At 40.8% G+C, this 12444-nt stretch overlaps 1 protein-coding gene across 1 annotated transcript in view; it reads left to right on the forward strand.

The window, feature by feature from the left end:
* Nucleotides 1–12444, forward strand: part of fat2 (FAT atypical cadherin 2) — a 139208-nt gene that overhangs the window by 43060 nt on the left and 83704 nt on the right. The window contains exons 7-9 of the mRNA XM_008306183.1: nt 8752–8891; nt 9574–9636; nt 11710–11922. Coding sequence (XP_008304405.1) covers nt 8752–8891; nt 9574–9636; nt 11710–11922 — 416 coding nt within the window. The remainder of the gene's footprint in view (nt 1–8751; nt 8892–9573; nt 9637–11709; nt 11923–12444) is intronic.

Consider the following 12444-nt stretch of genomic DNA (forward strand, 5'->3'; position numbering starts at 1 on the left):
CGCTGCGTTTAGAGCCAGATGGAAACACGAAATCGCCGACTTGATATTGAAGTGCGGGCGAGGATTGCATCTCTGCTGTTTATAGATGGATGTGGCGTCCCTCCAGCTTCTCTGGACTGTGATCTGTGTGCTGTTCGCCGGAGCGGGCCTCAGCTGGGTGTGATGTGGTTGCGATGAGGGTCAGCACCTTCAGGTCCGAGGCTGCGGCTCTCTGCTGGAGGACGAGCTCTGTCCCCTGCAGGGGAGCGCTGAGCATCTGCCCCGGTTGCAGGAGTTCATGCATCTTTGGGTCTGAATGCAGCAGAGTTTCTTGTTAGCTTGAGACAGAAACACAGAAAGACTGAAACCTACATGAATAAAAAGGTGTAACAAATCTTCTCCCGTCGTGAAAAGGTTGGTGATAGGATAGCAGTGGCTCAAACAGGGTTGTGGTGAATCGAATAAGGCAGATGTGTGTCAAAGGTTACGGCTTTGGACGACTGGTCAGAAGGGTGAGATTCAAGTCTAATAAGATGGGATATGTGAAAGGACAACTTCCCTTGCATGAGTTTGACATAGTTTATCAGAAGACCAGTTAGGGCTGGGTGTTGCAGCAATAAACCTGAGACTGTATATAACATATGCACATGGCCACTGTAATGTCACCCATTGGTTTGTGAGCTACTGTTCTGCAGCCATCTTGGGCTTTTAAAACCAAACGTCAGAGCCGGCCCTAAGCATAGGCAGTATAGGTAAATGCTAAGGGCGCCAACATCCACGGGGGGCGCCACAAGCTTACCCGGCTAACTGACATGTATTCAGGCAAGTATGTGTCAACAAGCGCCGATGCAGTTTCTCTACCTTTAGCAGCAAAGACGCTACGTTAGCGTCTTAGTTGCTAACGTTCGGCACAAAGACATTACGTTAGCGTCTTAGCTGCTAACGTTAACAGCGAAGACGTTAGCGAAAACGTTAGCGTCTTAGCTGCTAACGTTCGGCGCAAAGACGTTACGTTAGCGTCTTAGATGCTAATGTTAGCAGCAAAGACGTTAGCTGCTAACGTTAGCAGCGAAGACGACGGTAGAGAACCTGCATCGGCGCTTGTGGTTATATTTGCCTGAATACACGTCAGTTAGCCAGGGAGTGTCTCAAAGACTTGTTTCTTCAGTTTCATTTAGTGTGTTGTTTATACTTAAGTAAAAGCTTGAATACATGCATACAGTTTGTGTTACTGTATGAAAATTAGGAGTGAAATTCACTGTGATGCTAGGGGCGCAAACTACAATCTTGCCTAGGGCACCAAATTGGTCAGGGCCGGCCCTGCCAAACGTAATGAGCGAGGTTTGACTGGAGAACCTGTTACTGTTGCTCTGAAACATGCCCATTTTCCTCTACATGAATTTACGAAATGAACACCGTGCTGTATTCAAAAACACTCGAAACTAGCAATTGAGAATGCAAACTTATCAGGAGAATGTTTACCGAGGTAACAGATCAAGGGAGAAGTGAAGTCAGTTTCTCATAGACGTCTCTGCAATCTGACTTGTTTTTGCAACCAGATGAGTCGCCCCCTGCTGGCTGTTGGAAATAATGCAGGTTTAATCTTTTATTTACTTCTGTTTCATAAATGATGCATCTTAAGCTTTGAGCAAAGTGCAGACATGTTGCAGTGTCGTTGATGTCATGACATAACAGGATTTTTTTTTTTGCATTGTCATGACGGATTTAATAAAACACAAGTCGAGAAAGTTTTTCAGTTTAACATGAAAAATCTTAACCTTAATAAATACGCTCAAATGAGCTTGATCAAAAAGTGAAATGTCTTTTAATAGTATCAGGTTTGTCCAGAGTTCTTAACTGCAACTCCCGCCCTTCAACAGCAGAAATAACAGAACGATCATTCGCTAATGAAGACTGTGAGAAAGGGATGTGAGCTTCAGTAAAATACGAGCAAGATGACCTTGAGTTGACATAAATATATCAAAGTTTCACTTTGCTTTCCGGTGATCAGCAGCCCTGGAGGAGCTCCAGGATTAACTGTTGGGGTCGTAAGATGTTTAAGAAGATAGGCAAGAGCAAAAACATGTTTCTGCTTCATGAAACTTTCTTTGCATTTCTTTATTTAAAAAAAAAAAAATAATAATAATAATAATGTAATGTAATTAAAAAATAAACAGTTTGAAGAGAGAGGAAGAATCACTCAAAGATCAGAGATTTATGACCTTAATGAGAGGTTGTGAGCTGAGTTTGAATCATTTTTAAGAGCCACACGCCAGAAACATTTACTTTGAACAAATTATTATGACCCAAAGTTTCATACGTAACCTTTGCAGCATGAAAATAAACAAAATACAATCTACAGTGTACAATGCAATTTTTGAGTTGTTTTTTTCTCTCTGCATTTGTTTGTTACTTCTGTTAATAGATCAACCAGTTAGTGTGCAAAATAAAAGAATAGTTTTAGATTACTTTTTGTCCTACAAACGTTCTAGAAATCAAAGCTGTATTAGTGTGCACTTATATATATAGAAACATATAAAGGCAGCATTTTTTAGTCTTTAAGCTGATTTCAGTTGATGATAAATATTTATTTGAATATTAAAAGTGTTCTGAATTGACTTTCTATCGATCAACTAATTGAATATTCAAATTTAAAATGGACCTAAGGGCCTAAATTTTCTTGTAACAGAACATTTCTATGGTCCTTTGGGCTTCGAGGAGCATAACCTATAATCAGATTTGCCGTTTGTCTCACTGCGATAGACGTTATTGTAATTCTGTTGCACAGCAGGAGTGAAGACAGTTAAAGGAAATTCATCAGTTGAGGTTACTTCCTGACCCTCACCTGCTGTCACAACCTTTGATCAGTGACTCGGTGAATACAAGAGCAGATCAGATCAGAGAGAAAGATGTTTTCTCAGCAGGAAAGTTGCCCTGACTCTCTGTGTGCGGGGCGAGGGTGAACGTGACAGAGCTGTTCGGGCAGATCCGCTACCTGCAGCAGACCCTGAGGCAGATGCCGGACAAGTTGAGAAATTAGGCCTCCCAGTATTTTGCCTGGGAGGAATTATAGGAGGAAGCCAGAGTAGAAAGGTCATCAGTTTTGTGGTCGTTTTAACAACTCGATGTTCTCTCCTTTTTCCTGATGACATTCCACATTCACGAAACAGACTCATAAAGCCCACAGATGCAACTTACGAACCCATTACCAATGACTATGTAGATAGAAGTAGGGATGTTAGTGACTGACCGGTAATCTTTTAATTGCCCGGACTAATTTAACCCACAAAGTTACAGAATGACCCTCCATAAATTGTCACAGAATTGCTGCTCAAGTGTTGCTCAAGCTACTGCTGGTGTTGCGGTAAAACGTCGGATTAATTCGAAACCGGCTAAAGAATTTTTCATCCATTTTTTCAGATTGAACAAGAGATTGTGGGGATATTTCGCAGCTGTTAGTGTTAAGTAAAGTACTGTTGTTTTGTAGATTTTCACAGTTTTGTTCAACCACAGAAGACTGTTGTGTTGATGGGGGCACTAACCAACCTTTTCACTTTGGTTTATTCTGTGTTCTTATCTGATAATTGTGCCTTCTCCTCCACCTTGACCCTCCCGCCTTCTAGTCAGCAAATGTTGACCTCTTGTGCTACGTTAAAGACAATGCGGAGGTAAAGTCAAGGATGGCCTGTTGAGTGACTGATGGGCTTCGAGACACTTAGCTTGCCCTGTTGCCACCATGGCCCTGACCCACATAAACAAATAGAAAACGAGTGGGTCGATGGATAGATAGAATATGTGAGTGAGAGTCCTGCATTCCTTTGTACCTGTGGAACTTTTTTTTTTTTGTGGCGTACACTGAGTACCATGAGTAAAAGACACATTTTGTATGACTGACCTCGTGGGGAAAGCAGCCTCCAGCCTTGACAGGGATATCTTTTTTCTTCTTTTCTTTTTTTTCCTGGAGATGATCAGTAAAGTGAAAAATTGCTTTTACAGTACATCTTCCTCTCCATGCGCTGAGACGGCAGCCGGCGATGTGGATGCTGTGTCGGATCCTTTTTTTTTTTTCCTTTTTTCCTCTGAAATGCATCTTACAGGAAGTCAATCCAGGGATTTAAAAATTCTAAATCAGTTCCACAGACCTGTCAATGTGGTGGGTTAGTGTGCAGTCTTTCAGCTTAGTCATTAAGGCGTAACTGACAGAGATAGACCTCTGTATGACCCAATTATCTATCGATCGGCAACGAATAGAGAGCGGAGCGTTTGTGCAATGTAAGGAAAGACAAGAGGGAAAAAGAAGAGGTCGGAATGATGTATCAGTGCTTTATGCCAACTTTCTTTTAGGTGAAATTAGATTAGATTGAGCTTGGCTGTCGTTGCACAGAGTATATTTACTCAGACAACAAAATGCAGATTAGCATCGAACCAGAGGAAGCAGTGAAAGTGCATTGCAGTGTAAAATGTCTCAGCAATATTAACAGCATAAACAGTGTATGTAAGCATGCAAGAAATTTGAATATCCAAGATGCAGAAGTAATGTGTATCATCGTTACATATACACACAAACCCTCACAAGCCTCATGGATCCACTTGAGGTGTCACAATCTAAAGTCAGAATCAGGTTTTTGTTCTGCACTTTGGTCATAACATCAGTGTCATGGGATAAATCATAATTACAAAAGTGTTGGTACCCTGGATGTCTTTTCCATTTTCTGATAATTCACTGAAGGAAACCAATTTTTAAAAAAATGCCTTTTGGGTAAAATTTCAGGAGTCATAATCACCATGTGGGATGGGTGGTTGATGAGAACAAGTGATAGCAGATGGAAGGTCTCATTATGTGTGTTTTGACGCCAGGCTCATATTCTAGCCTCTATCATTCCTTCTGTGTCAACATTATTAACTAATATCAACATATGTTGACACTTCACAAAGTAAAATGTGGGATTCTATCTACTCAAGCAAATAAACCGTTGCTAAATCCTGCATGATCATTTCCCCGGCACCGGGAAGTGTCAGGTGGCAAAATTGCATCATTTGTGGGCTCAGACATGCTGTAAAAAAATGTACTTTGAGGGCCTGTAGTCCTATAAATATATCGCCTGGCTTCATTTGTTATATTGAAGGTATTGTACAAAAAAATACAGTTGATTCTGAGAGGGTCAGATTTTGAAGCACTGATGGAATTAGACTATGAACAGAGAGGTGTGGCAGTCCCTAAGTACAGAAAATAGAACAAGCTGTAGATAATGTAAGCGTAAGATAAACAACAATATGCTAACAGACCAATACACTTCTCACTTAAATGCAAAAACTAAGATGAAGCAGTGACAGAATGCGGCCTCACATGATACAACGACGTAAGTGTATATGTGTGTGCATGTGTGTTTAGCTCCTTGCAAGGTGGATCTCTTAATAAACACCATCTGGCTGAGCAGGCATGAGGTTTACCCTTCTCACATACGTACACACAACCTGCTGAGAGAGAGAGAGAGAGAGAGAGAGAGAGACAAAAACAAGGGAGTGCAGGATAAAGAGCGAGAAGATGCAAGAGATAAAGAAAGGAAGGGATGAGAGGAACGCAAGACAGAAAAGGAAGAGAGGATAAAGGAAGCAGAGGATGGAAAATAAAATAAAACAGATGGTCTGAGTCAGGATCAATGCAAAAGTACAGAATGCTGCAAAATTAGGTAATTTGGGACAAAGGAAAGAGGAAAAACAAACACATTTGAAGTTAAGAATCGGATAAGTGTTGTGCATATTAAAAAGCAAACTCTCCTCTGAACACCTGTTAGTTAGATGTATTGGACATCTGTAAGTCATCTTTTCAAATCCAGAACCCAGAAATTGTCACGTAAAGGTTTGGAGCTTTGTGGAGTTTGTAGTTAACACTGAGTACATTCCCTATCAACCGACATTTGCACATTTTAAACACATCAAAGCTGTATTTTTTATCAATTTACTGTCCATTTAGCTTCTTTTATTTGTCAATCACTGGCAGTTTTTACAACATATTACTGCCAAATATGCATCACTGCCCTCTGCTGTGGCCAGAAACGTAAGTGGACAAAATAAAAAGAACACCTGACAGTGTAAAACAATAATAAATTCAGCTGCAGCCTTCAAAATGACCATAAAGTTGAGTTAACGCCTCCCAGAAACTATCTCAACACAAATTGCACATTATAAGCTTCAAGAGGGGGGATTTATTGCATCAGTCACAGCTAGGCAGACCTAATAAACTGGAAACTGAGTGTACATTACATCATCCACATGCTCATTCATGCTTTTAGAAACACCATCTCATGAAAATATTGCTCTGCAGTGATGCTCGTGCTCAGTCTTCCCATCAGCTGTGAGTCTGGATGATGCTGGGTTCAGGCTACATGCTATCAGCACTGAAACATGTTTTATCACTTGTGATGTACTATAGTTGACAACAGCCGATGTGTCATTGTTGTGAGGTGTCTCATCTGTCTCAATGAAAAGATAGGCTTTTTTTCCCCCCATCTTGTGGCAACTTCCAGTTGACATTGACCAGCCGGAGAACAGAGCGCTCAGCCGCACACAACATAATAAGATAGAGGCTAAAGGACAGACAGCCCATAATGTCATTGTAGTGCAACCGCAGACTGTTTCAAGAAAGATGGACGTAGTCGCCGCGTCTGAAAAGTGAACCATTCTTTCTAGCAGCCAGCAGGGGGCGACTCCTCTGGTGGCAAAAATAAGTCAGATTGTGTAGAAGTCGATGAGAAAATGAGCCAACGTCTCCCCTTTTCCATTCTCTCATCTCTACGTATTTCATGGCTTTACGGTCTCAGTCACTAGTTTGACACCAGCACGGTGTTTATTGGGTAAGTTATGGTCCCATTTACAGTAAAACTGACTATAAAGCAGGAGATGTTTTGGGGCGGGGCTACCCTGTGATTGACAAGTCACTGTCATAAAGTCGTAAGTCAAATCCAAACCTTGTTCATCACATCTGAAAAGCCAAAAAAGTTGCTAAATGTTGAACGTGAGGCTCTAAAGTAGCCCACAAACAGTGGCTTCCTCCGTCTTTCACATACAGACCTGAAAATGTTATCACACAAGCATAACGTCGTCCGTACCCGATATAATTAGGTTTTCATGACATGATACAACATGAGCTGCTGTGGGTTCAGCACAATGTTTGGGAAAGTCGCAAAGCAACATAGAGTTTTCAAAACTCTGCCGTACTGTGTTCACTATTGTGGTTGGAAGTAGTCGATTTTATTCTTCAGTAATTCAGTCAAAGCCTCTCTACATTTCACTGGTACTGCGTTCCACTAGTGAAGTGATCTACAGCTAATTATTTAAAGAACAATGAGGATAGCTGGAGGCGAGGGAGAAGTCCCGACTGAGATGGTAAAGAGTAAAGAGCAGGTGCAGGCACAGAAATACCAACCAAATACTACAATTACAATAGCCTATGTGGTGCTAAGGCTGCCAAATCAAACAAATAGTAACCGGATCAGGATTCCGGCTGTCCACAATTACATAAACATGATCGACTGCGTAATAAGGCAAAAAGACAAGAGAAACAAAACCATGCAAAAGATGAATATAGAAGTATACAATAAGATATAAAAATGAGTTAGAATGAAGTAAAAACATTTAATAAAAGCAGTGGCAGTTTAGACAAGACTTTATAAAATAAAACTGAATGGTTAAAGCAGTGGACGTTTCTGATGCTGCAGATAATAAAAGAAACTGTTCAGGAGAATGATTGCAGTCTAAAACAGAATCGATAACATGGACCAACACTGTAGGTATACATCGTAAACCTTCCCACAACTCTTCACACTAAACCTCGGTTCTGTGATGTTTTCACAAGAACCTACGAAGTTTTAAATAAAGTTTTGTGACATGAGCCGTTACCATTAATTGATTTACATTCGCTGGTTTCCTTCCTCCCTCGTAACCCTACTTCACCCACCGCTATTATTATTTTTTTGGCAGGAAACAGAAAGAAATCAAGGTTAAACAGAAACTAAAACACAAACATGCAGTGAGACAGGTAAACAGAGGAGGTGTCGCCGACGCCGCGGCCCGGTCTGCATGTCTCGGTTGGTTTCTCAACTCTGTCTGTAAATAAGCCATCAAAATGTCCCACCATGATGGATGGATTCATATGAAGCAAAGAAAGTCTGTTTTTCTCTCTCACTGTCTCAGTTCTTCTCTGTTTTTGTTCTATTTTCATTCAGTAACTTTACCAGAAACACTGTCCAAACAATTTTTACCAAACAGCCTGTTTTACAATTAGCCCGGTACAAGACAAGATTAGAACTTGTACTTAATGTTGGCTCAGGATTAATAGAAACATGTGCTATGCAACCGCTCATAATTGCCAGTATCTATGAGAAAAAAGAAAAAAAAGAAAAAGTGGTATGATGAATAGGTACTGGTATCGTCCCTCAGTGTTTTCTCTCCCCTCGGACTGATGCTGAAGGTGTTTGGGTCTTTCAAAGTTAGACAGTGGATCATTAATTACGGCCACTACTGGCCCCTTCAGGGAAATCTCTGTGATTCTTCAGATGCTGGAGGACGATGCCAACATGCATCATTCCTGCAACCAGTCAAACTCAGACCTGGAGAGTCTGACACATCATCTGAGATATTACAGGTGACAGCTGGACATGGCCCGATCCGATCCATAACACCACAGACTGTAGCTTCAGCACCTGACGGAATAAACCTGTGTGTCTGTCTGTTTCCCTCATCTGTCTCTCTCTCTCTCTCTCTCTCTCTCAGGTGGTGATGAAGAAAAAGACTTTGACATCCAGAGGAACACGGGAACCATCTCCATCGCCCGCCAGCTCGATGCGGCTCGACGCTCCAACTACAACCTGACGGTGCGGGTCACCGACGGCCACCACAGCGCCACCACGCAGGTCAGAAATAATGGATTGTACCAATTTCTCCAGATTCAAACAGCCAGAAAAAGCACATACACAGGTGTACTTGTAAAAACAAAGTGACCACAGCGAGATAAGACCGCCAGGTATCTCACAGGACACACAACATGAATGAAATAAAATATGTAACTTCCTCCAGGTTTGTTAACCCAGCTGGGATTCAAACCACTGATTAGCCTCGGGTTTTTCATTCTCTGGCATTTCTAAGGCTAACATTTGTTTACTGCCATGTGGTGTGTTTGTATATTTATTTAACAGTAGCCTGCGATTTTTGTTGTTGTTCTTCTTCTTTCTAAAGCCACAGTTAGCTCGGAGTTGTTTAGTATGAATATGAACTGATACAACAGAGCATCAGAATATCTGAGATCAAAGAAAAAAACAAACTGTCAGTGTGATGGCCCCTTAAAATTACTGTGCACACCATCCCACTGCGATGCACCAGCAGCATCAAACGAGAACATCCTGCAACTTTATTTACGTGTTCATTTCATTTTCAAAATCTCCGGCTTGTTTAGAATCTAATTTGAAATCCTGCAGGCGGCTACGGATCAGATACCGCGTGTGAGGCAGCTTTTGAAGCACTGCCTTCCATATTTTATGTTGTTCATGCTGAGCATCCATTTTCTTAAACCCTGTGTCTTCCATCTCCAAACTGCAGGCCTACGTCCGTGTGCTGGACATGAATGAGCATCGCCCTGTCTTCCTGAAGCCGCTGTACGAGGTGAGAGTTGAGGAAAATCACGCAGATTCTCATTGAAATACTAAACTTGGGTTATTCAGCTTAGTAGTTAAATTGTTTTTTTACGGCGATAATACCCAAAAAGACATTCTTTACAGATAATTATAGGTTTTTCAGAGACACAACCAGGTGTGCAAAGTACCTAAGTAGTGTCAGCATGCTGTAATTACAAGTCCTTAGGCATTTTTTCCAAGGGGTTTTAGCTTCTCTCTGACTATAAAACAAATAACACTCAAAGTAACAGAGCCTTTTATTATCTAGTTATCATTTATTTATTTATTTTTGCCTCATTTTGAAAGATAAATCATCTATTAGCTGCTCCTGTTTGCATTGTACTCAATTACGTACACTGGATTTCTTTATACTGACAAACCTTGTGAAAGACCATCTCTCTTTTTATCATGACTGCTAAGTCAGTTTATGGATGTTGTGTAGGATGACAAAGATAACAATAACTAATGTGTGTTTGTGTTCAGATTTAACCAGATTATGACTTTTAGTCGGAGTATGATTTTTCTACAGAAATTGTGACAATAAAAAGCTAAAGGCTGTATGAACTGTGTATGGCAGCCGTTTTAACATGGATTTAACATTAACCCTATTCAAGACTTTTGAGGTCTTTTTGGACCCCAGGCTGTTAGGTTTAGGTGACAGGTATTGTTTTTTAATTTATTTTTTATTTTTGAAGTGTTTTTTTGTTTTTGTTTTTATCTAAAACGAGGGACATTGGTCATGCATTTGGAACCAAAAATACGTCAACTTATCAGAAAATTTGGATGGATGGATGGATGGATGGATATTCTTTCTTGGAGTCCAATGGACCCTGAAAGAACTTCTACGTATGGCAACATGAAAGTCCTGAATAGGGTTAACAATGCCATTTTGTCCAGTCAAAACGAAAGAGGAATCTGAAATTCAGTTTTGTCTAGTCAGTAATGAGTTGTTGTGTGTGATGCTGCTCGAGCAAAGCTTCCCATTGGCTGTTGGTCCAGCAAAGCGTCTGAATAGGGTTTGCAGAAGTAGTCGTGGCAGCTGTTGTGGATAAGATTGTAGGAAAATGCTGTGAAATAGAAAGCAAGGAGTTTCAGAAAAACGAGAGCTTCATTCATTAGAGGCTTGTGATTCAAAATGTACTAAAACAGTTGCAGTGTCATAGTCTGTTTGAGAAGCAAGTTGTCAAATTGACAGCTACGATATCTTGAATTTGGGGTTACAACTTGTCCTCATTCAGCTGCATAATTTGCACTTTACATTCTGGGCATCAGCTGAATTTGCAATGAGCAGCATACGAATGGGCGGCTGTGGCTCAGGTGGTAGAGCGGGTTGTCCACTAATGGCATTGTTGGCTGGTTTAATCCCCATCCCCTCCACATGTCGAAGACACTGAACCTGAAGTTGTTCCCAAATGGCAGCATGGCAGCTCTGTTGCCATTGGTGTGTGAATGTGTGTGTAATTGGGTGAATGGGAAACACATTGTAAGGCGCTTTGAGTGCCGCTAAAGTAGAAAGGAGTTTTATAAGTGAAGACCATTGACCATGTGCAGACCATACGAATGGTGTAAGTGATGTCATCTGTCTGGGTAAATGGCACTGTGGATACCTGCACTGTTTTTCCTAATTGATTTAAATTATGAGCATCTGCATTACACATTCGGTTTAGCTATTAAATGTTCAAACAGCTTGCCATAGGAGTGTCTTTTCTTTTAAAAGTCTCGTCTTGCTGTCGTGAAACAATCTTGCTGAGCTGAACTGAGAGGCATTCCCTCTTCTGAAATAGCTCCACCGTCAGTTTCACAAATACTACACTACAGAAAAAGATCAAACAACATCCTTTTCTGGATTTATAAGATAAGATTTGATTAAAAGTCTCTCAGTGAAATTATTATGTTTAAGCCCAAACATGTGCTGTTGTTTCCTTGATCACTGTAATCAGCATCCTCTCTGGCTTGCGAAATTAGGGCTGTGGCAATTTTTCGTCGTCATTGCGTCTTCCTGTCCTTACACCACCTTTATGAATCACACCATGGAATATTTTTTGCCCTATTTGTGTTTAAGGTGCGGGTTCCTGAGGATACGTCTCCGTGGAAGGACATCCTGCAGATCAGCGCTCAGGACGCCGACACCAACAGCAAGCTGGTGTACTCCATCCACAGCAGCCTGCATCCCAACAGCACCAAGTTCTTCCACCTCGACCCAAAGAGCGGAGTCCTGGTGATGACGGAGGAGCTGGACTACGAGATGATCTCCGTTCATACACTTATCGTCATGGTAACTAAGTAGCGGTATCAGTGGAATAACTGCAGAAAAGAGAAGAAGAGAGCCAAATAGATCTTAGTTACAGGACGTACAAAACCTTCAAAAAGAAACAACCATTTAAAAACTTAAATTTCAATAAAATAAACATATGATGAAAGAAAACATGATCAGAACAAGCTTCATTATGTAGCTGTTGTAGAGTTTTCCATCATGTCTCCTGATCTTCATCAACACTTCCTTTTCAGGCCTTATAATTGTTGAAGTATACGTTATTCCATTTAAAACTGAATCTTAAACGTTCCCAGGGACCCTCTCAGAATCAGCTATTTTATATTTACTATAACCTTTAGTATACTTAATAAGGGCATGAATGTTATTAGTTAAGTGAAAATTGTGTGTGACTTCTTAGTCATGCATGAAATTTTTGGTTTAAACTGGAAAAACAAAATATACTTTAATACCCAGACCATGTTCATGACTTGATATTTTAAATTCTTTTGATTCGGTAAATAAAACTTTAAAAGCCTCAGGAGT

Source organism: Stegastes partitus, unplaced genomic scaffold (genome assembly GCF_000690725.1).
Source record: "Stegastes partitus isolate 25-593 unplaced genomic scaffold, Stegastes_partitus-1.0.2 Scaffold45, whole genome shotgun sequence".
NCBI classification, from domain to species: Eukaryota; Metazoa; Chordata; class Actinopteri; family Pomacentridae; genus Stegastes; species Stegastes partitus.